The sequence below is a fragment of the Sparus aurata genome, chromosome 9 (assembly GCF_900880675.1).
Source record: "Sparus aurata chromosome 9, fSpaAur1.1, whole genome shotgun sequence".
NCBI classification, from domain to species: Eukaryota; Metazoa; Chordata; class Actinopteri; order Spariformes; family Sparidae; genus Sparus; species Sparus aurata.
This window is the reverse complement of record NC_044195.1, coordinates 35,012,596-35,037,350: the sequence shown is the minus strand read 5'-3', so window position 1 is coordinate 35,037,350 and position 24,755 is coordinate 35,012,596. Positions and strand designations below refer to the sequence as shown.

At 41.4% G+C, this 24,755-nt stretch overlaps 2 protein-coding genes across 3 annotated transcripts; one reads left to right on the top strand and one right to left on the bottom strand.

The window, feature by feature from the left end:
* Positions 1 to 637: 637 nt before the first annotated feature.
* LOC115588003 (macrophage receptor MARCO-like) lies at positions 638 to 9,756 on the bottom strand. Its single transcript, XM_030428234.1, has 13 exons — positions 9,564 to 9,756; positions 7,521 to 7,619; positions 7,262 to 7,428; positions 6,870 to 6,987; positions 5,975 to 6,037; positions 4,789 to 4,869; positions 2,896 to 2,982; positions 2,627 to 2,671; positions 2,447 to 2,527; positions 2,112 to 2,147; positions 1,706 to 1,744; positions 1,357 to 1,521; positions 638 to 1,014 (listed from the first exon to the last, which is right to left on the bottom strand). Exons 1-13 carry the CDS (start codon positions 9,661 to 9,663, stop codon positions 884 to 886), a joined length of 1,212 nt encoding a protein of 403 aa, XP_030284094.1. The 5' UTR covers positions 9,664 to 9,756; the 3' UTR covers positions 638 to 883.
* Positions 9,757 to 12,138: 2,382 nt separating this feature from the next.
* LOC115587993 (macrophage receptor MARCO-like) lies at positions 12,139 to 23,556 on the top strand. Of its 2 annotated transcripts, XM_030428218.1 has the most exons (17): positions 12,139 to 12,253; positions 12,872 to 12,970; positions 13,066 to 13,220; positions 13,496 to 13,667; positions 14,308 to 14,370; positions 14,770 to 14,850; positions 14,982 to 15,044; positions 17,686 to 17,766; positions 18,089 to 18,151; positions 19,074 to 19,154; positions 20,841 to 20,927; positions 21,166 to 21,210; positions 21,310 to 21,390; positions 21,663 to 21,698; positions 22,046 to 22,084; positions 22,267 to 22,431; positions 23,181 to 23,556. In XM_030428218.1, the coding sequence occupies exons 1-17, from the start codon at positions 12,154 to 12,156 to the stop codon at positions 23,309 to 23,311; spliced, it is 1,542 nt and encodes a 513-aa protein (XP_030284078.1). In that variant the 5' UTR covers positions 12,139 to 12,153; the 3' UTR covers positions 23,312 to 23,556. The 2 variants fall into 2 exon arrangements, with proteins under 2 accessions (XP_030284078.1, XP_030284079.1); XM_030428219.1 differs by lacking the exons at positions 18,089 to 18,151; positions 19,074 to 19,154.
* The last annotated feature ends 1,199 nt before the right edge of the window (positions 23,557 to 24,755 follow it).

The following is a 24,755-nucleotide window of genomic DNA, read 5'->3' as shown; positions in this document are numbered from 1 at the left end:
TCAAGAATAGTTTCGGTCGTGTTCGTGGTGACAGAATCAGATATCTTGGGTCAGAACCGGATCTTTTTCTAACCCTCACCAAATAGTTTTTGCATCAGGAGCATCAGCACAGCGTCGTCTCAACACATTACTGAAAACTGAACCTGAAGAAACGTAGTTTCAACATATCTGTGGTTTGATGTCTGACATTCAGATAATATCACCGCAGGCTGCAGCTGGAATGCTGGACGCCCCGCTCTGTGTCTCCCTCTCTCTAACGCTGGCACAGGACATCAAACCTTCACAATGACTCTGACTTAATCCCCATGTAAGCGTTCAGTCACTGTGATCCCATCTGATGTGAGCTCCACATGTGTATCTACAGTTTGTTCTCTGAGGCATCAGTGAAAAAGTGCCTGAGCCAGCTGTGTCAGAAATCATCCCTCATCACGACTCCTGTCCTTGAACGTGACCTCTTCGTCTTTGCTGACCTCTGCAGAGTCTTCTGTGGTGACATTGCAGTGGACTGAAGGTGACAGTAAACGTGACGCTGACGAGCAGCAGGGGAGGATTGATGAGGACCGAGAGACGGACAATGATTGGAGGCTGACAGCTTCATATTACTGACTAACAGAGCAGAGCAGTGATGTCGGAGGAGTTTGATTCCACAAAGTTTTATTCGCAGGATTTTTTTGTCTACATTCATTGAAGCTAATGTGTTTGGTTACAAAGTGAAACTGAGCTGAATGCATTTAAAATGCTGTGTTTTATGAATATGTAATAAGAACCAGCTGTGAACATCATTAGCAGCAGTGCAGCTCTGTGACTTATTTCCCCCGTGAGACTGAGCCTGCCAGTCAACCCATCAACAGCTCGAACACCGCTCTTCTTCGTTGGTGCTATTCTAGACACACTGCACCGCGACGTCCTCGCCGTGTCCACAGTTGTGGGTACCGATTCCAGAATTAGGGCAGTCGAAGATACTCGACTCTGTTCCTGTGCATCGCAGCTCATCCAGCCAGATCTGACCGGACCCTGCAGAACAACAACAGCAGTTAAGAGTCAGACTGGGTCATTCAACGCCAACTCAGCCAAAATCCAGAACTTGACCGAACCGAATGCTTTTTAATAACATTTTTGAAGTTTGGCCCTCAGAGCTAAACGTCAAGATTTTTTACAATGAAATTTTTCTACGTGGTCAGTTGGGAACTTTGCTCTCATAAAACATTCAGACAAAAAGGAAAACACCAACATTTTTGGAAAAGATTACTGTCTTCCCCCTCCAGAAGGTCATTTATTAACTATTTCTATCTAAATGTAATCAGCTCAGCAGCTGAACGTGAACATAATGAGCTTTAACGGCAGCAGACTTCTTACCTGCTTCAGCGGGGAAGACAGTAGAAGCTCTGGTGTAGCCCAGCATCCTGCAGATCACCGTCCCATCATTGGTGTCGAAGCTGTCGTCACACACGGTGCCCCAGACCCCGTTGTGCCTCACCTCCACTCGACCTCGCCGTCCACTCGGCACCAGACGCACGATCACTGTTGGGACAAAGGAGCAGCTCTGAAACAAGTACAGGAACCAGTTCATTCAGCTGCAGCTCCCCTAAGACTCCCCACATGGCCACTGCTTTAAATGATTCAGAAACAGCTCAGTTTCTCTCTACTCGAGCCTCCAGGTTGAAGCTTCCTTCTCTTTGACCACATCAGGCCTGTGCAGACTTACTGTCTTGGTCTCCCTTGGCTCCTTTGAGTCCTTGAGGTCCTGGAGGAAATATGGAGAGAGAACATTTAAAATACATTTTCAAACCAAACTCACACTGACAGAATGATACTGCAGATACTGTGTTTGTTACCCACACATGTTTTAATGTTGTATTTTTATCTATGGGTGAAACATTAAACTTATTGTCTTGTTAAATAAACTCATCCGTCGTTCTTTCTGCCTCAAACACACACAGAGTGAAACACAGAGCTGCTGTCCATCACAAAACAGACAACTTAGAAAGTCCATGTTTGATTTCAGATGTTCTTTGAGGTTTTCTGTAACTTTAAATGGTTTGAATGGATCATCACATGTGGAAGAAACCAGAATCTAACTCAAGTTTCCTGTAACTTGAACACACACTCACCTTGAGCTCCTTTGGCACCAGGAGGTCCCGCGACACCTGGTGACAAGACAACATAATGAGATCCGATGAAACACACTGATTGGAAACCAATGGACAAACACGAGCGGGTTGAAGGTAAAAGCAAATCGAGTGTAAACGTTTGTAATTCACCTGTGAAACTGTGTAATCTAATGTACACAATTTTATTTTCACATGTGAAGAAGTTCATTTAAAGTGATTTGTGATGTGCCATGTTTTGTTTAAATGTAACTTGTAAAGAAAAAATTATGGGAAGTACAGGAAGGCATTTAAATGTCATGATATTCAGTAAATACACATTAAAGTGTGCAGCTGACCTGGAGGTCCAGCTGGACCGATGCTGCCCGGGTCTCCTTTTTGTCCATCGGATCCAGGAGCTCCAGGAACCCCAGCAGATCCTGGTGGTGAACGACAAATCAGCAGAAATGAATTTAGTCCCTCACACATGACTAATGAGTTCATGTTCACGCACACAGCATGACAGATTCTTTAGGCACCTTTTTCTCCAGCGCTCCCCGTGTCACCTTTGTCTCCACGAGGGCCTGAAGGGACAAGATTCAGAAGTCAGACATAAAACCTGACTGCTGTTCAATTAAACAGCATTCAGATGATAAAAGCCCTGAAACACTGGATGTTCTATCAACGTGTTAGCAGCTCTGTGTGGAAGGAGATCCACCACGTCTACTCAAGAGCAGAAACACTTGTTATTGTAAGAAATGAAATAATTATTTCAGGATGTTTTGACTTTGGGGCCATGAACTCTTACCTTCAGCTCCAGTGTCTCCTTTCTCTCCCTTTGCACCTGGTCCCTGATCTCCAGGGGTTCCTGGGGGCCCTGGTGGACCGCTGCGACCTGCATTCACACAAACACACAATCAGAGTGATGATTTCAATATTTTGTTTAGGCTCACCATAATTTATTTTAATAAATGCAAGCTGTGCAGATCGTCCTCATCCATTGGGTGGAATATCAGCGTGTCAGCAGATTTACTGAAGATGACCAGAAGTTAAAGGAGGAACAGAAAGTGTTTCTTCACATCAATCTGCTGAAAAGTGTTTCCACACATAAACTGAGTCAACATGATATGAAACCAGTGAAGGTCACATTCTGTTTACAGTGGGTCAGTGCGTCACACAGTATGAGGAACACATTTGCAGGATTTCTCCTCTTCAGCGCCGCCTTGTTACTTTTTCTCATGTCTTTATCGTTTGTGGTCGTTTGACAGCTTCTCCTGTCGACAAGAGGTCGTAACAAGCTGCTGAGCTGCCGATAAAATCAATATGTTTTTATGATCATGACATCCTCTGACATAAAAACAACAAAACGACTGTACAGGTGTATCCTCTGATCCCCACAACACGCTGGTGAGCTGGAAGACATGTTTTCATTATAAAATTACCAAAATGACATAATTCATCATCCAGAAAAAGGAGAAATAAGCATTGGATTGTCACACATCCTACCTTGAATGACTCACATGTTCACATTGTGCCTTTGTCAGGAAACAATAACACAAATCTAAGCTTAAAATAGTGATGACTCACTTGAATCTGCATGTCTCAGCAAAAACAAACTGTTCACATGAACCAGATCCTGAAAGAACTTTGGATGAATTAATATAATATCTATTAATGGTTGGATTCAGTTTGATTCTTCTATTTCAGTCGACTGTGATTTTGTGATTTAAGCCTCAATAATGTGACCTAAAAAGAATCACACCTGCTGCAACTTTAACTCTGACGTCCACTTGTTCATTTGTTGGTTTGTGAGCAGGATTACACAAATGAAACTTGGATGGAGGAACAACAGACCACAGTAACATCTGGTGTGGATCCAGGAATGTTTCCTCACTCACTTGAACATTGTGAGATGGGTGTTTTTCAACAGTTTGGTTAATTTCTCAGGGAATAATGCAGTAACCGATCAAATGTACATAGGTTGTGCATCTGGATGTTTTCATGGATGCTGTCCTTCAATCGATGCTCCACGCTAACAAATAGAAACCTGCAACTTAAACCCACGAGGATGGATATGAAGGATGTTGGTGCAGATCCAGGTTGCAAATGCTGAAAATCCAAATCTGCTGAGTTGTTGTTCAGCAGTTAACGGCGGTTTAAAATATGTAGTTTGATACTGGATTAGGCTTTATTGAATTAAAGGGGACTGCTGGGCCTTGGCGAAGGTATGCACCCTACTGAGTGCTGTTCTAGTTTCTTCTGTTATGAATATATCAGGTAGAAGAAGACAAAATTGACTTTTGTGCAATCTAACACAGTAATTATGCTCTAAATCAAAGATTTCTTTGATAATTCAGAAAAAAAAATTAATATAAAAAAACATCAAAATAACTCCAATAGTGTAAAGTTCAGTGCAGCGTTTAAAATAGAACTTAAAGAATTTTGTGATTTTTCCACAATTTGGTTTTTGGCATTAGTGTCACTTTTTTAGTTTATGATAATTTTTCCTGACAAACTTGTTTTATCACACATGTTTCATTCAAGAGCCGTCAGATATGTTAAAATCCAGCCATCATTTCTCATTCTACAGTTTCTGGCTGCAGTAAATGTGTAATTTTAGAGAATTTTTCAAGAAAACATGCTTCCGACTCTCAAAGAAAATAACTTTTTCCACTAATTATCATAATGAAACTCATCTGACCAGCAGCTCCTGGAGCTCCTTGTTCTCCTTTGAGTCCTGGGTCTCCTTTTGGTCCTTGAGGTCCAATGACACCACTGTCACCTGGAAAGTAGAATACAGGTATAAAACCACGGATCACTTTATGATGATTCATCGCTGATTAATGTAAACAATGGAAATACTTCACCAAAGTACCTTGAATTAAGAACAGTACTTGAGTAAATGTAAAGTGACGACTAATTAATATATTTCAGTCACATGTGTGTCCAGCTCAACAGAATCCACAAAGTGTAAAATTCTGATTTTAACTTAACAACACTCTCTACTTCCTGTTGTTCTGACAGCAGAAGACAAAGTTCATCCTGGTCTGACCTGTTTGTGAAGGGTCAGTACAGTCCAGAACAGTTCTTCCTTTGGAAATACACTCAGCAAATTTAATGCAAGAAGGTGCAAAATAAACCTGCTGATTAGATTTTGTACCAGACTTTGGCCTGACAGCTGACTTAAAGGAGGGTCAGGGTGTCACCAAAGTCTCCACAGGAACCTGCAGGACAAGTTCACCAGCGAGAGTCGACAAATGGGCAGAACTTAACTATACTGGGTCGACATTTACTGGAATCACGTTATAAAAACATCAGAGGACATGACCTCAGTGTTAGAAACGGTTTGGAGGCGACAGTGTGACACAGACAGATCCGTTGTTTGTTCCCGTGTAAAGTCAAAGAGAACCAAACCCAAAGGTTGTTAAAGATCATTAACACCGACTGTAAGCTTCATTCGGGTCTCGTGGTTCTGTTCTGGGGTCGACCTATAGATCACATCTGCCTCAGACTCTAATGTGTCGGCTTCAGTGAAAGTCCGGCTCTGATAGAGATCTCATTGAGGAAATGTCAGTGCTCTGACTAAGTTGTGAGTCTCTGTGAAATAATGTCTGCAGCTCATCCATCAGCCGCTTTTCATCATGCGGCCGTTTGACAACAGATGACAGGTCATCATCACCGGACCTGCAGCTGAAAGCTAATGCCTCCTGCTGCACACATATGCACCTCTGCTAAATCTGTCCTGATGAAATTAACTTCTTACACCCAGAAACTTTGATTCTGTTGATGTTTTCTAGCTCAGAGTCTCTGACAGAGTAACAGATCTAGATGCTTTGACAGAAATGTAGCTTGTTGTAGTCGAGGAAGTCAGGTTCAGGTTGACTCACCTTTGGGGCCTTTCACTCCTGGTGCTCCTGAAGGTCCATCTCTACCCGGAGGACCAGGAAGTCCTGAGGACACACACATACACATATAAACTCTGCCCTTTAAATTCAGTCTAGGTTGTTTTATTAAATTTAGCTGTGACTAACGGTCAAAATGTTCTCACTCAGGTTTGTCTTACTTCACTTGAGAGGACCTCATTCTGTAGCTCGTTACTCTGACCCGAACTATCACCACTAAATGCCTAAACTAGAACCTTTATCTTAACCTTATTACCTCTGTTATAACCAGCTGTTGTAAGACTGTGGACAAACCACTTAAAACATTTTGAAAAGAAAAATCTGTTCTAAAAAAGCATTTCAAATCTCGCCAAAGTCACTGAGCTTGATTCTATAAATGAACAGTTTCTATGTCTCAGTGACGTTCTGGTTCTCTTCACATTCATTCATTCAGGAACCGGGTCTTGTGAGCCCAAGAATAAATGCCAAGATGGCTGCTGAGTGACAAGACTCACCTTCAAAGGACTCTGATGATACCACATTTTAACCAAACCTTTTAAAAACAAGACTCAACCTTCAACAGCACTCTGAAATGTTGAGTACCATCTAACAAGTCATAAAGCATCAATGGTAAAAAGAGACACACACACACACACACACACACACACACACACACACACACACACATACATGTCAATATTGCCAACAGGGGACTACCTGTCTCTAAGAGGGGACTTCTGTTTGTGGTCATTTTGAAAAAACAAAAATAGAATAGAAAATATTCTGTTAAGGTCTTTTACCATGATGTTACTTCAGATGTCTTTTTAAATTGCAAAATGGGGCATTGCACACACCTAACAAAGAGGGGGCTTACACACACACGCACAGGTGTGTATCTCACCTGCTGTGCGGCTGATGTTTGTCAGTTTGTCCTCCATGTTGTGGGTGCTGGTGTTGAGAAGCTTCAGGTCCGATCTCAGTCGGTCCAGCTGACCCTCCTCTCCACACATGCTCTGGACCTGTTGTCAAGGAAACCAACAGAAACACGAACATCACGTTAAAGCAGTGCTGTCAATCATGAATTAGCTTTAGTGAGACTATGTGACTTTTGTTAGACTTAATTAAAGAAGTGTTCATGCAGCCTGTAACATTTACTGCTGCTGGAGCCAAATGATCACCAGAGTTATTAAAATTCATCTTGTGGGGAACATGAGTATCTGTACAGACCTGTGTCTGTAAGAGTGAAATAAAGATAATGTTGAGTTAAATGTGAGGTATGAACATCAGGAGGACCTGGCTCTGCAGCGTCCACAGGTGGCTCCTCAGGGTCTTGGTTTCCTGACTGTTGTTTCGGAGCAGAATCTGGAGAACTTCTTCATCGTCTTCTCCACCCGGAGAAATGTGATTGGATGTCAGCTTCTGTGTTGTGGGGCCAGACACTGAAGACTGCAACGAGAAAACTGAGATGGAGAGGAAAAATATCATTTTGTCAGTAACTGAATTCATGACCCTTCTCTTCAGTATATTACATCTAAAAATAAAATGCAGTTACCTTTATAAATGAGGAAGGCGTTGAGGGCGGTCTGCAGGATGAGGTAAATAACGATAACGTATAAACACCACGGTCTTCTGGGCCTCGCGGGCTTCAGATCTGAAACAGGTAAAGCAGCAGCATGTGATCGGCCTCCCTCACTGAACATCCAGGAGGAGAAAAAAAAAGTCATTTCAGGAGAGTGAAAGTCGCCCGGTTCATCCAGCTGATACAAAACGCTTTTATAAATTTGCAAAGCTCCAAGCGTAAATGTCAGCTGTCAATCATGATAAAATAAAATAAAACCTGGGAGGAAACGGAGACAGTTTCTTTTTGTCTGCAGAAAAGTCAAGAAAGTGACACCAGAGCAAACTGACTGTGACCGAGAGGTGAAGTACTGTCCTCTCTGAAGGGCTCAGAGGTGGAGGAGAGGCAGCAGGGTGGCAAGATGATGTGTTTTTACCTTAGGTGTTTTTATTTAATCTCAGAAGAATAAGTAGATTATATGAAATGTTTCCTTATTTGGAGCTGTTGCAGCAGCCCAGTCTCACAGAGGCTGTAGTTGAAGTTATAACTGTAGTAGTAGCAGTCGTGGCGCTAATTGTAGCAGCATCATTAGCTGTAGCATCATTAGCTTAAACATCATTAGCTTTAGCTGCTGTGTTGTTGCACTAACAGCAGAAATAGTAACTGTGCAGCATTAATAGGTGTTAGCAGCAGATTTGTGCAGGAGAGACATCAGTCAAGGAGCAAAACTGAAATTACTATCGATGAATCGGACAACGAGGAGAGATGAGCTACTTTGTACATTTGATTATTTTACAGCAAAATCAAATATTACTTTATAAGAGTTCATTTTGATTGTTTTGTTTTTTCCTTCAATGCCATCGACTCAAAGGTGCTTCTTGTAAGAAGAGTCTCACTCCCAGATTATCAGATAAAGACTATCTTAGAGAAAACTGTGTTCTTCTTATTTGCTATATGTTTATTTTGTGAGACCTTTTATTGATGATGAAGCGTCATTCGTGATCTCCCCGTTGCACAGCTGTGTTTTCTGTCCTCCTACTTTTTAAAAACTCTATTAATGAGCTTAAAAATGTTGGTGCAGTGGCTCTAATATGAGGAGACATTCACAGCAGGACCCTCTGATTCTCTCAGGAAGCCTCTCGGACAGGACGGTTGAAACTTTGCTGCCACCTGCTGGTCCTGACTGTCACTTCAGTCACTGTCAGGTTCAACAGCTGCTGATGTGTTTGTAAAGCTGCACATGAATGTGGCCAACAGATGGTTCTGCTTTAACATCAATCTGAGAAACAATACATCTCCTTATTACTTCCTGTGTTTGGATGCAAACACACTGAAAGTCGTCAGAAACGTTTCTTATTTTGAAAGTTAAATGATCTTTAAATAAAAACATCTTTTCGAACTATGATTTATAACAACACAGATCCCCATGGAGACGAAGGCTCAACATTACTTAATGAGTGCATCCTGTTTTAAGAATGTCACTTTCTGCCATCAGTAAACATACACTTAATGTTTTAAACCACAAACATCCAGTTTCTGTTCTGTTTCTGTTTGTCTTCAGTTACATTTCTTGTGTTCAACATGAAGTTGCACTTTACAAACATGACGATCTCAGTAATATAAGTCATAGATGACTATAGATGATAGACTGTATGACGCAAAAATTATCTGAATTTGGGTGTTAAATTGGATGAAAACTGATTAAACTGCACAAACCAGATCCTGAAAATAAACATTAAATTACATTTTAAACATTGTATTAAAGTTTTATAACATTGGTAACACTTGTGGGCACAAAAATGTTGATTCCATTTTATTTTTCAACTTTTGTAGAATAAAATATCAAAGTATATTTTTTCTTTTTTTGTGTTTTATGGCATGAAAACTGTTTCTCTGCACATCCTGACTGTGATGTTTCCATTAAAGAGCAGCACTCATATATTAAATATTGTGTGACAGAAGCAGCTAAACTTTTTCTCACTCTCTTCTTCATGGAAACTCTATTCCATTACATTTTCGTTCCATCATTTTACTCACCGTCAGGCTGGAAGCTGTAGAGGTCACTCCGGCTCAGTGACATGTCAAACAGCGGGTTGTTTTGGGTGAACGAGACACGATCGTTCAACGTTGTCTCCATCGTCTCCAGAGTCCAGAGTCACCTTCACTTCCTGCTCCGGGGGCTCTTGTACCACCCTAAAAGTGATCTTGGAAAAAATGTGATTTCCTTCCAGATTGCACCAGAATCTCTTCGAAGCAGAAGAAGGAACTGCAGCTGATTTAAAGCTGAGGTGGACAAAATTCAGTCACAACACACCCAAGAAGAGCCACACAACGGAAGAAAGAGGAAGCTGGTGTTTTGACCACAGACGTGAAAAGGCCTCAAAGAGCAGAAATACAGATTATTATTATCATATTAAATGCGATGTAGAATTTGAATCATCATGTCCGCAGAAGAAACCAGAGAGGATCATTTTCTTACGTCCATTACTTGTTCTCTGAAATCTTTATATCTGTTCTTAATTCTTATCCTCCTTCCTCGTGTTTATTCTGTAATATTGTCTTCCTGAGTTTTCTTGCTTTATTTATTTTACAGACTCTCTTTTTAAAGATGCTTTATAAATATAATATATTATTGTTATATATTTATAACAAGCTGCATGAGAGGAGAAAGGGCCATGTTAAGAAACATCGGGTGATTTAAGGGAGGATGCAGAGGGGTTGTTCAGCCCAGTGGTTGTCAACCTTTTGGAGTCGTGACCCCACAGATGGATGGATGGATGGATGGATGGATGGATGATGCAGGAGGGTCGTATTTTGTTTTTGGTGTTGAGGGAGTCGTATCAGGAGGAAATGTTGAAGGTGAGAATGGATTCAGTTGATTCAGCCACCTGAGCAGGAGAATATCAGTAAACTTTATTCATGCAGCACCTTTAAAAACAGAGTTTACAAAGTGCTTTGACAAACAAGAAAAAGCAGGAAACTGAGGAAGACAATAAAACAGAATGAACACTCAACAGTCAAGACGTAGCCTCGAACAAGATAGCAGCACAGAAAATTTCAAAAACCAAAAGGAATAAAAGTGTATAATAATGAAAATAATCTGTGTCTGACTCTGAACTGTGATGACGGACACTAGCTGGAAAGCACTTTAAATTTCGTTGTACCTGAGACAATGAAAATAAAGACCTATTCTATTATCACAACTTAACAGTCCAGTTTGCTGAGCAGGCTCAGTCTGTTGGTTCACTGCCCATGTGTGCCACCTGCTGGTTGTTGGTTCAAGCTGCAGCTTCTCCTGGACTCATCACACTGAGTATTTCACCCCTCCAGACTCACATCTGTAGCAATGATGTCCACAGCTGGATCTGACAATCCATCCATCTCTGTTCTTATTCTTACTCAGTCTGTAGTGAAGTGTAACACCACTGATATCAGACTGTTCACTGCACTGTCACCCACATGCTGACACTGTAATCACCAGCTGAGTGATGAGTACAAAGAAATGAGATAAAGCTATCACTCATACTGTTCTCCTGGGCTTTATATACAAGAATAACCAACATATCACACCGGTTTTTACAAATAGTACATTTCTTATCTACTTGTGATGTTTCACTGTTTCCCTTCAGTTCATTGAGAGTTGCAGCACATTAAAACTCCTCTGATGTGATGTCACTTATTACTTTAATCTTTTATTTATCTCTTTATGTGCATTACTTCTTTCTTTCTTTCTTTCTTTCTCTGTGATTTTGCCAGTTTTATTACTTTTATTCCTTTTGTGTTTTTACATTTTCTGTTCTGCCTTCTTGTTTGAGGCTTCGTCTCGACTGATGAGTGTTTACTCTGTTTTGTTGTCTTCCTCAGTTTCCTGCTTTTGCTTGTTTGTCAAAGCACTTTGTAAACTCTGTTTTTAAAGGTGCTGTATGAATAAAGATTATTGATATTCTGCTGCTGCGGGTCAGCTGGGTGTCCATCCATCCATCCATCCATCTGTGGGGTCACAACTCCAACAGGTTGGCAACCACTGGGCTGAACAACCCCTCTGCATCCTCCCAAAAATCCGCTGATGTGTCTCAACCTTTCTCCCCTCCTGCAGCTTGTTATAATAATATAACAATAATACATTTTATTTATAAAGCGTCTTTGAAAACAGAGTCTGACAAATAAGCAAAAGCAGCAAAACCGATGAAGATGATTTTACAGAATAAACACGAGGCAGCTGAGTCAGAGGTGAGTTAAAACTAGAGGGCAGAGCATAACTGTAAAAACACAAAAAGTCAATATGATTAACTACAAGTTAAAGGAATAATAGCCATAACACAGGCAAAGTCACAGAAAAAGAAAGAAAGAGGGAAAACAACAATAAATAAAAGAAAAACATCAATAAGTAAGAAAAGGATCCTGTCTGGTTTCTTCAGCACAAGTTAATCAGCAGACATGATGATTCAAATTCTACTTCATATTTAATATGACAATGATGATCTGTATTTCTGCTTCTTAGGTGTGTTGCAGCGGACTTTTGTCCATCTCAGCTTTATATCAGATGCAGTTCCTTCCTCTGTTACAATCGGTGTGCGGTATAAAAGTCCCTGAAGCAGAAAGTGAAGTCCACTCTGGACTCTGTGCGATGGAGACAACGCTGATAGATAGTTTCTCTTCCACTCAAAATAAGCTGCTGTTTGACATGTCACCGAGCCGGACAAATCGCTACAGCTTCCAGCCTGACGGTGAGAAAATTATAGAAAGTATTAGTGCGCAAAAAAGGAGTTTCCATTAAGAAGAGAGTACGAATGGTAACTGCGTATACAGAATTTAAATTCTAAGTCATTCAGCCAACCTGAGAGACTTTAAGTTTCTGGATTTCTGTTTTTGAATGAAGACAGAAATGTTTATAACTTTCAGTATGCAGACGAGCTACAGCTTCTTGGGATGAGTATAATGAATAACGGATTTACCCTCAAAATGACTTTCAAATAAAGAAATTGTTCTAATTTTGGAAACATTTCGAGGGAAAAACATGACAACAAATGTAAGACTTTTAACCCTGTTGGCAGTTTAGTTGCTTCTGTCACACAATATTTAATATATAAGTGCTGCTCTTTAATGGAAACATCACAGTCAGGGTGTGCAGAGATCAAAAATGTATTTTGTTCAGTTTTCATGCCATAAAACACAAAAAAAGAAAAAATACTTTGATAATTTATTCTACAAAAATTGAAAAATAAAATGTAATCAACATTTTTGTGCCCACAAATGTTACCAATATTACAAAATGTAATAAAATGTTTAAAGTGTAATCTACCTTTTATTTAGCTGATCACATGCTGCTGCTTTACGTGTTTCAGATCTGAAGCCAGCAAGGCCCAGAAGACCGTGGTGTTTATACGTTATCGTTATTTACCTCATCCTGCAGACCACCCTCATCGCCTTCCTCATTTATAAAGGTAACTGCATGTTATTTTTATTAAATGTAATATATTGAAGAGAAGGGTCATGAATTAAATTATCGATAAAATTTTATTTTTCTTCTCCATCTCAGTTTTCACGTTGCAGTCTTCAGTGTCTGGCCCCAGAATGTCCAATCACATTTCTCTGGGTAGAGAAGACGATGAAGAAGTCCTCCAGACTCTGCTCCGAAACAACAGTCAGGAAACCAAGACCCTGAGGAGCCACCTGTGGACGCTGCAGAGCCAGGTACTCCTGATGTTCATACCTCACATTTAACTCAACATCATCTTTATTTAACTCTTACAGACACAGGTCTGTACAGATACTCATGTTCCCCACAAGATGAATCTTAATAACTCTCGTGATCATTTGGCTCCAGCAGCAGTAAATGTTACAGGCTGCATGAACACTTCCTTCATTAACAGCAACAAATGTCACATAGTCTCACTCTAAAGCTGATTCATGATTGACAGCACTGCTTTAACGTGATGTTCGTGTTTCTGTTGGTTTCCATGACACAGGTCCAGAGCATGTGTGGAGAGGAGGGTCAGCTGGACCGACTGAGATCAGACCTGAAGCTGCTCAACACCAGCACCCACAACATGGAGGGCAAACTGAGATCGGACCTGAAACTGCTCAACATTAGCACTCACAACATGGAGCACAAACTGACAAACATGAGCCACAAAGCAGGTGGGATACACATCGGTCTGTGTGTGTGTGTGTGTGTGTGTGTGTGTGTGTGTGTGTGTGTGTGTGTGTGTGTGGAAGAGTTGCTGGAGGATGCAAGTCCCGTCTTAAAAATTAAAAGATAATATCTGAAGTAATATTGTGGTAGAAGACAGAGGTCCCCTCTTAGAAAGTGGAGAAATGTAGTGCCCTGTTGGTAATATTGACATGTATGTATGTGTCTGTACGTGTGTGTTTTCCTTTTTCCCAGTGTCATTGTTGCTTTTGACAGATGGTACGAACTGTTTGAAGGTTGAGACTTGGTTTTTAAGGTAATTTAGTATCGTCAGAGTCCTTTGAAGGCGAGTCTGCTCACTCGGCAGCCATCTTGGCAGTTATTCTGGGCTAACAAGACCAGGTTCCTGAATGAATGAATGTGAAGAGAACCAGAATGTCACAGAGACATAGAAACTGTTCATGTGTAGAAGCAAGTTCAGTGACTTTAGTTGTGATGGTTCAGATTAATGGGCTACAGAATGAGGTCCTCTCAAGTGAAGCAAGACAAACCTCAGTGAGAACATTTGGCAGATAGTCACAGCTAAATTTAATAAAACAACCTGGACTGAATTGAAAGGGCAGAGTTTATATGTGTGTGTGTCCTCAGGACTTCCTGGTCCTCCGGGCAGAGATGGACCATCAGGAGCACCAGGAGTGAAAGGCCCCAAAGGTGAGTCAACCTGAACATGAAGTGTGGTCACTCAAGCTACATTTCTGTAAAATGCATCTTAATGATTACAAATGTGTTATTCAGGAAGTAGAGAGACTTGTAAAGTTACAATCAGAATTTTACACATTCGTTGATTCTGTTCAGCTGGACTCACATGTGACTGAAATATATTAATTAGTCATCAATTTACATTTACTCAAGTACTGTACTTAATTCAAGGTACTTTATTTAAGTATTTCCAAACATTTAACTTTTTACTTTGCTACTGTACATTTTGCTGACATTTAGTTTTTTTAACTTTTAATTTTGCAGCCGACATCATCACTGTTAGTTTGCATTAATTAGCTATAAATCATCATAAAGTGATCAGCTGTTACGTATGTGTATTCTTCATTCCAGGTGACAGTGGTGTCGTTGGACCTCAAGGACCAAAAGGGGACCGAGGACTGAAAGGAGAACAAGGAGTGCCGGGAGCTGCTGGTCAGATGAGTTTCATTATGGTTATTAGTGGGAAAATGTTCTTGTCATTGTGAGTTGTAAGCATTAGAAATAAGAAATGATGGTTGGATTTTCACGTCTGTGTGTGTGTGTGTTTATGTGTGTGTCCTCAGGACGACCTGGTGCTCCGGGTAGAGATGGACCATCAGGTGCAGCAGGAGTGAAAGGCTCCAAAGGTGAGTCAACCTGAAGCATTTAAGGTAAAGTTGAAGTTAATCAAAGGTTGGAAGGTTAAACAACCAAAGACTTCCTCAACTATAACAAGCTGCATTTCTTTCAAAAGCATCTTAACTATGACATTTTTGTTAATAGATCTGTTACTCTGGCAGTGTCAGAAATTCTGAGCTAGAAAACATCAACAGAATCAAAGTTTCTGAGTGTAAAAATGTAATTTCATCAGGACAGATTCAGCAGAGGTGCATATGTGTGCAGCAGGAGGCATTAGCTTTCAGCTGCAGGTCCAGCAATGAAGACCTGTCTTCATCTTTTGTATACTTCCTTGCCACCCATGTTACCACTCTTGTCCCACTCTGGTGATGATTTGTGTGACATAGCTTGTTTACCTAAGGGCGAGGACTTGGGTGGTCTGCTCTATAGAGCTGTTGAAGAAAGTTTCTTAATGGGAATGGAGGCTGGAAAACTGCACCTACTGTTGTTAAACTGTCCAGGGTCTGCATCATCACTTTAGCATGCACATCAGTGCTGAAACACAAAATCAAATTAAACTCTGATGTTGTGGTTACCCAGTGCCCCTATAGATTGCCCCTTCAAAAGTGGAAGATTGTTCAGGAGCAGATTGAGGACATGCTCCAACAGGGTATTATTGTGCTTTCCTGTTCACCATGGACTTCCCCAATTGTATTGGTGCCTAAGAAAGATGGTGGATCCCCCTGGTCTTATGTGGACTCCTCTGCCAACCATTTCTGAGATCCTTGAGTCGTTGGCAGGCTCCACTGCGTTTACCACCCTAGACCTTAAAGGTGGTTATTGGCAGTTAGAAATGAACCCTGAAAGCCAGAGGCATGTCACATCTTTTGGGTTGTTCCATTTTTGAGTCATGCCTTTTGGTTTGAAGGGCGCTCCAGCCACCTTCCAAAGGCTGATGAGTCAAGTGCTGCGAAGCTGCCTTGGAGACTGCTGCATGGTGTACCTGGATGATATTATCATCTCTTCTAAAGACACTCAGAAACACTTTGGTGACATCCAATGTGTGTTTGATTGTCTCCAGCAGGCTGGCCTTACCATCAAGCTTGAGAAATGCCACTTCTGTTGCCCATAACTTAAATTCCTCAGTCATGTAGTGAATAGGAATGGGGTGTGGGCAGATCCGGCAAAGACGGAGGCACTGCATGACTACCTGGTGCCAAGGAACCTGAGGGAAGTCCAAAGGTTTCTGGGTCTTGCGGTATGGTGCCATCATTACGTCCTGAACTTTTCGATGATAGCAGAGCCTCTTAACGCACTGAAAAGAAAAGGAGCTGTGTTTCGGTGGATGGATCAGTGTCAGAGAGCATTTCAGTGTCTCAAAGACCATCTGACCTCGTTTCCTGTCTTTGGTCACCCTGATATGTGTAACACCTTTGTTGTCTACACTGATGCAAGTCTGACAGGTCTGGGAGCACTCTCTGCACAAAGATCTGACACTTCCTCCCAGGAGCAGGTCATTGTTTATGGAAGCCGCTCTCTACAAAATTACTCCACCACAGAACATGAGTTTAGAGAAGTGGGCACATTATCTGGAAGTAAAATCTTTTGTGGTCACTGACCACTCTTCCTTGCTGTGGGCCTTTAATACCATGAAAGCTAGCTGAAGGCCTTATCGCTGGGCACTACGTTTGCAGGGATTTTCTTTTACGATTGAGTATTGTGTGGGTAAGTTAAACAATGCATGCAATGATTTATGGCAGGCCATTATTCCAGCCTCCCTGGCACGAGACAAAAATATGTTCCTTTTCCCCTGACCGATGGGGTTGTCTGGAAGCTCAGAGGAACCATCCAGCATACCAGAAAACTGTACGAGGCACTCTGGTTTTGTCATCTTGGAGGACAAGGTTTACCAGAAAACCTCAAATCTGGACTGAGGTGACCTGTACCAGGTGTATGTACCAGATTCACTTCACTCTGTATTCCTGCAGGCATACCACGATAATCCTTTGAACAGACATTTCAGATTATATAAAACCCAGCAAAGGATTCTGGAAGTTGCCAAAAATGTGGACTGATGTTGGAAAGCATGTCAAGTCAGAAATACAAGCCTGAGACCAGGAAAACTGCCGGCTCTGTTACTACGGTCCAACAGAAGTATGGACCCATCGTAGCCTCGTAGCTCAGTAGGAAACACACAATTAGTTGATGTGGTTGATCATTGCACTCAGTGTGTTGAGTTGTTTCCATTGTGTAATGCTACGGCTTCCACAGTCAGTAAGTATCTGCAGAAGGATGTCTTTACACGTTGGGGTATTCCAAAGTATATCCTGTAGCAGTCCCATTGTTTAAGGCTTGTCATCTTTCTTTGTTTTGGGTTGACATTGGGCATTCCCTTGAAATTTACATGTTTTTTGTTTATATTGTTATGTAGGTTGGGCTGGCCTGTAAGAATTTTACTGCCAGTACCGCCACATACTTCATTCAAAGTACTTTACTTAAGTGTTTCCAAATATCATACTTTTTACTTTACTTATTAACATTTTGCTGACATTCTGTTTTTTTAGTTTTAAATTTGCAGCAGACATCATCACAGTTAGTTTGCATTAATCAACTATAAATCATCATAAAGTGATCAGGGTTAGGGTTACATACCTGTATTCTTCTTTCCAGGTGACAGTGGTATCGTTGGACCTCAAGGACCAAAAGGGGACCGAGGACTGAAAGGAGAACAAGGAGTGCCAGGAGCTGCTGGTCAGATGAGTTTCATTATGATTATTAGTGGGAAAATGTTCTTGTCATTGTGAGTTGTAAGCATTAGAAATAAGAAATGATGGTTGGATTTTCACATATCTGACGGCTCTTGAATGAAACGTGACAAACATGTTTGTCAGGAAAAATAACCATGAACTAAAAATAGTAGGACTTCTTCAAAAATATTTTTTTTCTACATGTATCATGTAAAATGTCACCAAAAATAAACCAGATTCTCGAGAACAAAATTCTTTAAGTTAAATTTTAAACACTGCACTGAATTTTTCCAATTTTGGTTTCACTTTCTTGTGTGTGTCCTCAGGACGACCTGGTGTTCCAGGTAGAGATGGACCATCAGGTGCAGCAGGAGTGAAAGGCTCCAAAGGTGAGTCAACCTGAAGCATTTAAGATAAAGTTGAAGTTAAATGGCTGCATGATGAAAACTGGCTGATGGATGAGCTGCAGACATTATTTCACAGAGCCTTGCAGCTTAGTCAGAGCACTGACATTTCCTCAATGAGATCTCCATCAGAGCTGGACTTTCACTGAAGCCGACATATTAGAGTCTGAGGCAGATGTGATCTATAGGTCGACCCCAGAACTCGACCCCAGAACAGAACCACGAGACCTGAATGAAGCTTACAGTCGGTGTTAATGATCTTCAACAACCTTTGGGTTTGGTTCTTGTTGACTTTACACGGGAACAAACAACGGATCTGTCTGTGTCACACTGTCGCCTCCGAACAGTTTCTAACACTGAGGTCATGTCCTCTGATGTTTTTATAAGGTGATTCCAGTAAATGTCGACCCAGTATAGTTAAGTTCTGCCCATTTGTCAACACTCGCTGGTGAACTTGTCCTGCAGGTTCCTGTGGAGAATTTGGTGACACCCTGACCCTCCTTTAAGTCAGCTGTCAGGCCAAAGTCTGGTACAAAATCTAATCAGCAGGTTTATTTTGCACCTTCTTGCATTAAATTTGCTGAGTGTATTTCCAAAGGAAGAACTGTTCTGGACTGTACTGACCCTTTACAAACAGGTCAGACCAGGATGAACTTTGTCTTCTGCTGTCAGAACAACAGGAAGTAGAGAGTGTTGTTAAGTTAAAATCAGAATTTTACACTTTGTTGATTCTGTTCACCTGGACTCACATGTGACTGAAATATATTAATTAGTCGTCACTTTACATTTACTCAAGTACTGTTCTTAATTCAAGGTACTTTGGTGAAGTATTTCCATTGTTTACATTAATCAGCGATGAATCATCATAAAGTGATCCGTGGTTTTATACCTGTATTCTACTTTCCAGGTGACAGTGGTGTCGTTGGACCTCAAGGACCAAAAGGTGACCCAGGACTCAAAGGAGAACGAGGAGTGCCAGGAGCTGCTGGTCAGAAGAGTTTCATTATGATTATTAGTGGAAATGTTTTCTTGTCCTTGTGAGTCGGAAGCATGTTTTCTTGAAAAAACTCTCCAAAATGAAACATTTACTGCAGCCAGAAACTGTAGAATGAGAAATGATGGTTGGATTTTAACATATCTGACGGCTCTTGAATGAAACATGTGTGACAAACAAGTTCTTTCCAGTTTCTTTTTGACAAACCTTTGTTGAGACATGTAGATTCAAGTGAATCGTCACTATTTTAAGCTTAGATTTGGTCCTTGTTTCTGACAAAGCCATTTGTCACACATGAGTCATTCAAGAACTGTTGGTTATGAGACAATCTGTCTGTTTCTCCTGTTTCTGGATGATCAATGGTGTCATTTAGACATTTTATTATGGAAACGTGTTCCAGCTCACCAGTGTGTTGTGGGGATCAGAAGGTAACCTGTACAGTCATTTTGTTGATTTTTTTAATAACAGGGCAGTCCTGCAGGGGAGAGATCCTGTAAAGGTGTTCCTCTGACTGACTGACCTTGAATTATCTTCACTGGAACAGAAATGTGACTGTCGCTGGTTTCATGTTGACTTTGTAGAAAAAAAAATTATCAGCAGATTGATGTGAAGAAACAGTTTCTGTTCCTTCTTTAATTTCTGGTCATCTTCAGTAGATCTGCTGACACACTACTATTCCACTCAGTGGATGTGTTTAGATCAGATCAAATTATATTAAATTAGATCAGAATAGATCAGATATGATTAGATTAGATGACCTCTATTTATCCCACAACGGGGAATTTCACTTGTTGCAACAGCTCAAGATGCACAAGAACAGGAAAAAGAATCAGACAAATATAGTCCACAGTCTGGTGCCGGGGGGAGAGGTGTTGTCCATGATTGATGTCAGCTTGGCTAACATCCATTTTAAACCCTCCATGGAGTCCAGCGGATAGTCCAGGACAGGGGTAGGGTCCTCCTAACCAGTTTGTTTGGTCTCTTCCTGTCCCTGTCTGTACTGCTACCTCCCCAGCAGACTGCTGCATGAAGCAGCGCTGATGCCACCAAAGTGTCATGAAATGTTTGAAGTAATGTCGTCTGGACACCAAAGGACCTCAGTCTCCTCAGCAGATTGAGGCCACTTCGACCCGTCTTGAACAGGGCGTCCGTGTTGTCAGTCCAGTCCAGTTTACTGTTAAGATGAACACCCAGCCACAATCTCTATGTCCAGACCGGACTGGACTGGACGTTCACTGGTGTGATCTGTGGTGGCTTCCACTGGTGGTTGATCTCCATCTCCTTTGTTTTACTGGTGTTTATGCAGGTGATTGCATTCACACCAGTTAACAAAGTCGTTGATGAGCCCCTGTATTCCTGTTCGTTTCCCCGGACACACATCCAATGATGGCTGTGTCATCTGAGAACTTTTGGAGGTGACAGTTCACTGTGTTGTGACTGAAGTCCAAATTGTAGAGGCTGAAAAGGAAAGGAGAGAGCACTGTACTGCATGAAACCATATCTGAGACACAGTCCTGGGGTCACATACTGTGGTCTGTTAGTGAGACAGTCTGTAGTACACGCAGCTCTGTGCAGCAGGTAGATGACTGCATCATCCACCCTGATTACATTTAAAATAAAGATGTGGGCCCCCCAAAAATGACAAAATCCTCACTCTGATTGTGTGTTTGTGTGATGCAGGTCCCAGCGGTCCAGCTGGGCCCCGTGGAAACCCAGGAACTCAGGGACTGGGTGCAAAGGGAGCGAAGGGAGACACTGGAGCCCAAGGTAAGGGTCTGGATATTGGTTGAAAAGGTCATAGCACCAAAGTGGAAATAATTCTTTCATTTCTTACAATAACAAGTGTTTCTGCTCTTGAGTAGACGTGGTGGATCTCCTTCCATACAGAGCTGCTAACACGTTGATAGAACTTCCAGTGTTTCAGGACTTTTATCATCTAAATGCTGTTTCAGAGATCGAACAGCAGTCAGGTTTTATGTCTGACTTCTGAATCTTGTCCCTTCAGGCCCTCGTGGAGACAAAGGTGACAGGGGGAGCGCCGGACAAAAAGGTGCCTAAAGAATCTCTCATGCTGTGTGTGTGAACATTTACTCATTAGTCATGTGTGAGGGACTAAATTAATTTCTACTGATTTGTCGTTCACCACCAGGATCTGCTGGGGTTCCTGGATCTCCTGGATCCGATGGACAAAAAGGAGACCCGGGCAGCATCGGCCCACGAGGACCTCCAGGTCAGCTGCACACTGTTATGTGTATTTACTAAATATCATGACGGTTTACATGCTAGGAATACACTTCCAGCCTTATCTGTGAATCCAGCCACAACTTTATTTATAAACTGTGCCCTCATTATAGTCACAGGTGCTTAGGTACAACTTAAAAGAATTAACATTGAAGTGGACTGTTTATAAGTCTACTGAAATACACTGAAATTAATATACTGACATTATACTTGTTTCCACTCAGTGTTTCATCAGATCTCATTTTGTTGTCTTGTCACCAGGTGTCGTGGGACCTCCTGGTGCCAAAGGAGCTCAAGGTGAGTGTGTGTTCAAGTTACAGGAAACTTGAGTTAGAATCTGGTTTCTTTCACATGCGATGAACCGTTCGAAGCATTTAAAGTGACAGAAAACCTCAAAGAACATCTGAAATCAAACATGAACTTTCTAAGTTGTCTGTTTTGTGATGGACAACAGATCTGTGTTTCACTCTGTGTGTGTTTGAGGCAGAAAGAACGACGGATGAGTTTATTTAACAAGACAATAAGTTTAATGTTTCACCCATAGATAAAACTGGTAACAAACACAGTATCTGCAGTATCATTCTGTCAGTGTGAGTTTGGTTTGAAGATGTATTTTAAATGTTTTCCCTCCATATTTCCTCCAGGACCTCAAGGACTCAAAGGAGCCAAGGGAGACCAAGACAGTAAGTCTGCACAGGACTGATGTGGTCAAAGAGAAGGAAGCTTCAACCTGGAGGCTCGAGTAGAGAAACTGAGCTGTTTCTGAATCATTCAAAGCAGTGGCCATGTGGGGAGTCTTAGGGGAGCTGCAGATGAATGAACTGGTTCCTGTACTTGTTTCGTAGCTGCTCCTTTGTCCCCACAGTGATCGTGCGTCTGGTGCCGAGTGGACGGCGAGGTCGAGTGGAGGTGAGGCACAACGGGGTCTGGGGCACCGTGTGTGACGACAGCTTCGACACCAATGACGGGACGGTGATCTGCAGGATGCTGGGCTACACCAGAGCTTCTACTGTCTTCCAAGCTGAAGCAGGTAAGAAGTCTGCTGCCGTTAAAGCTCATTATGTTTATGTTCAGCTGCTGAGCTGATTAGATTTAGATAAAAACAGTTAATAAAGGACCTTCCGCAGAGGGAAGCAAGTAAAAAATTCCAAAAATGTTGGCGTATTCGTTTTTGTGGATCATAAAAGAGCAAAGTTCCTCACTGACCACGCAGGAAAATGTAAAGAAAACATCATTGCACCTCAGAGTTAGAACTTATTTCACAAAATTTGCCAGATTCCAAAGAAAAACAGGCTCAGTAGGTATCAGACAACACAGAACAAATGTGTACAGATGAAATAAAATACTGAATGTGATATTACAGCCAGTGAAAAGTACCCAAAATAATTTAATTTATAAAAATCACAAGTGTGGAAATTATTATTATTATCTTTTTTACATCTAAAGCTATCTTTGACAAAACACATTTTTTATTCAGGACTAAATAACTTCTAGATGTGACAGAACTACAGTTATACTATACAGAACCAACATTTGGTTGCAAGAAAGTGAAAACTAGTGGAGATATTAACTTTTTTAAAATGACTTCCTGTTATTAATTTGATAACTGTAAACATTCATCAACGACTATTTGACTACAGGTTCCTGCAGTGTCCCATGAATTTAACAGAAGTTTCAACATGTATTTCAAACAGTCCCTGACATTAACAGAAGTTCTGGATTTTGGCTGAGTTGGCGTTGAATGACCCAGTCTGACTCTTAACTGCTGTTCTTCTGCAGGGTCCGGTCAGATCTGGCTGGATGACCTGCGATGCACAGGAACAGAGTCGAGTATCTTCGACTGCTCACATAATGGAGCTGGTACCCACAACTGTGGACACGGCGAGGACGTCGGAGTGCAGTGTGTGTAGAATAGCACCAACGAAGAAGAGCGGTGTTTGAGCTGTTGATGGGTTGACTGTCAGGCTCAGTCTCACGGGGGAAATAAGTCACAGAGCTGCACTGCTGCTAATGATGTTCACAGCTGGTTCTTATTACATATTCATAAAACACAGCATTTTAAATGCATTCAGCTCAGTTTCACTTTGTAACCAAACACATTAGCTTCAATGAATGTAGATAAAAAATCCTGCGAATAAAACTTTGTGGAATCAAACTAGTCCGACATCACTGCTCTACTCTGTTAGTCAGTAATATGAAGCTGTCAGCCTCCAATCATTGTCCGTCTCTCTGTCCTCATCAATCCTCCCCTGCTGCTCGTCAGGGTCACGTTTATTGTCACCTTCAGTCCACTGCAACGTCACCACAGAAGACTCTGCAGAGGTCAGCGAAGATGAAGAGGTCACGTTCAAGGACAGGAGTCGTGATGAGGGATGATTTCTGACACAGCTGGCTCAGGCACTTTTTCCTGATGCCTCAGAGAACAAACCGTAGATACACATGTGGAGCTCACATCAGATGGGATCACAGTGACTGAACGCTTACATGGGGATTAAGTCAGAGTCATTGTGAAGGTTTGATGTCCTGTGCCAGCGTTAGAGAGAGGGAGACACAGAGCGGGGCGTCCAGCATTCCAGCTGCATCCTGCGGTGATATTATCTGAATGTCAGACATCAAACCACAGATATGTTGAAACTACGTTTCTTCAGGTTCAGTTTTCAGTAATGTGTTGAGACGATGCTGTGCTGATGCTCCTGATAGGTTCAGCTGCAAAAACTACTTGGTTAGAGTTAGAAAAAGATCCAGTTCTGACCCCAATGTCTGATTCAGAAGCCACAAAAATGACCAAAACGGTTCCTGAAATCTAGTTAAAGATGTAGATCTAGATAAAAATATCCAGTGTTGTCACGTTAACAAATTTAAAATTCTGTCTTGAACAGTGGTCTCTGAAATATATTGTTGAGGCGTCCTGTAGCCTTTAGTGGCATCTACATACTGCACATCTCTTATTATCCTTCAACAATCCCAACAAATCTGTTATTATCTGCAGTATCTTTCTTTTGTGCGACCAAACAGATGAAAAATAAAAATAATATGATTTTTAAAGAGGCAGAATTAGAATCAGTGTTATTGGCCAAGTTTGTGTTCACAAACAAGATATGTGAAGAGAAAAGTAAAAACCGAATGTTTCAGGAATATTTCACAGTGTCGGCTCAGAATTATAGAAGGTCAATAAAACAGTTGAATTGTGTCTGCAGGAGGAAATGTGACAGAGAGAAACTCTGTACATCTTAAATCTCTTTCATCATCTCAGTGTTTCCTCTGTTCATGTGTAACCACCCAACGCTGCTAAGAGAAACTGATCCCAGAGTGACACCTGGTGGTCAGAGAGAGAATCACCTGTACTACTGATGA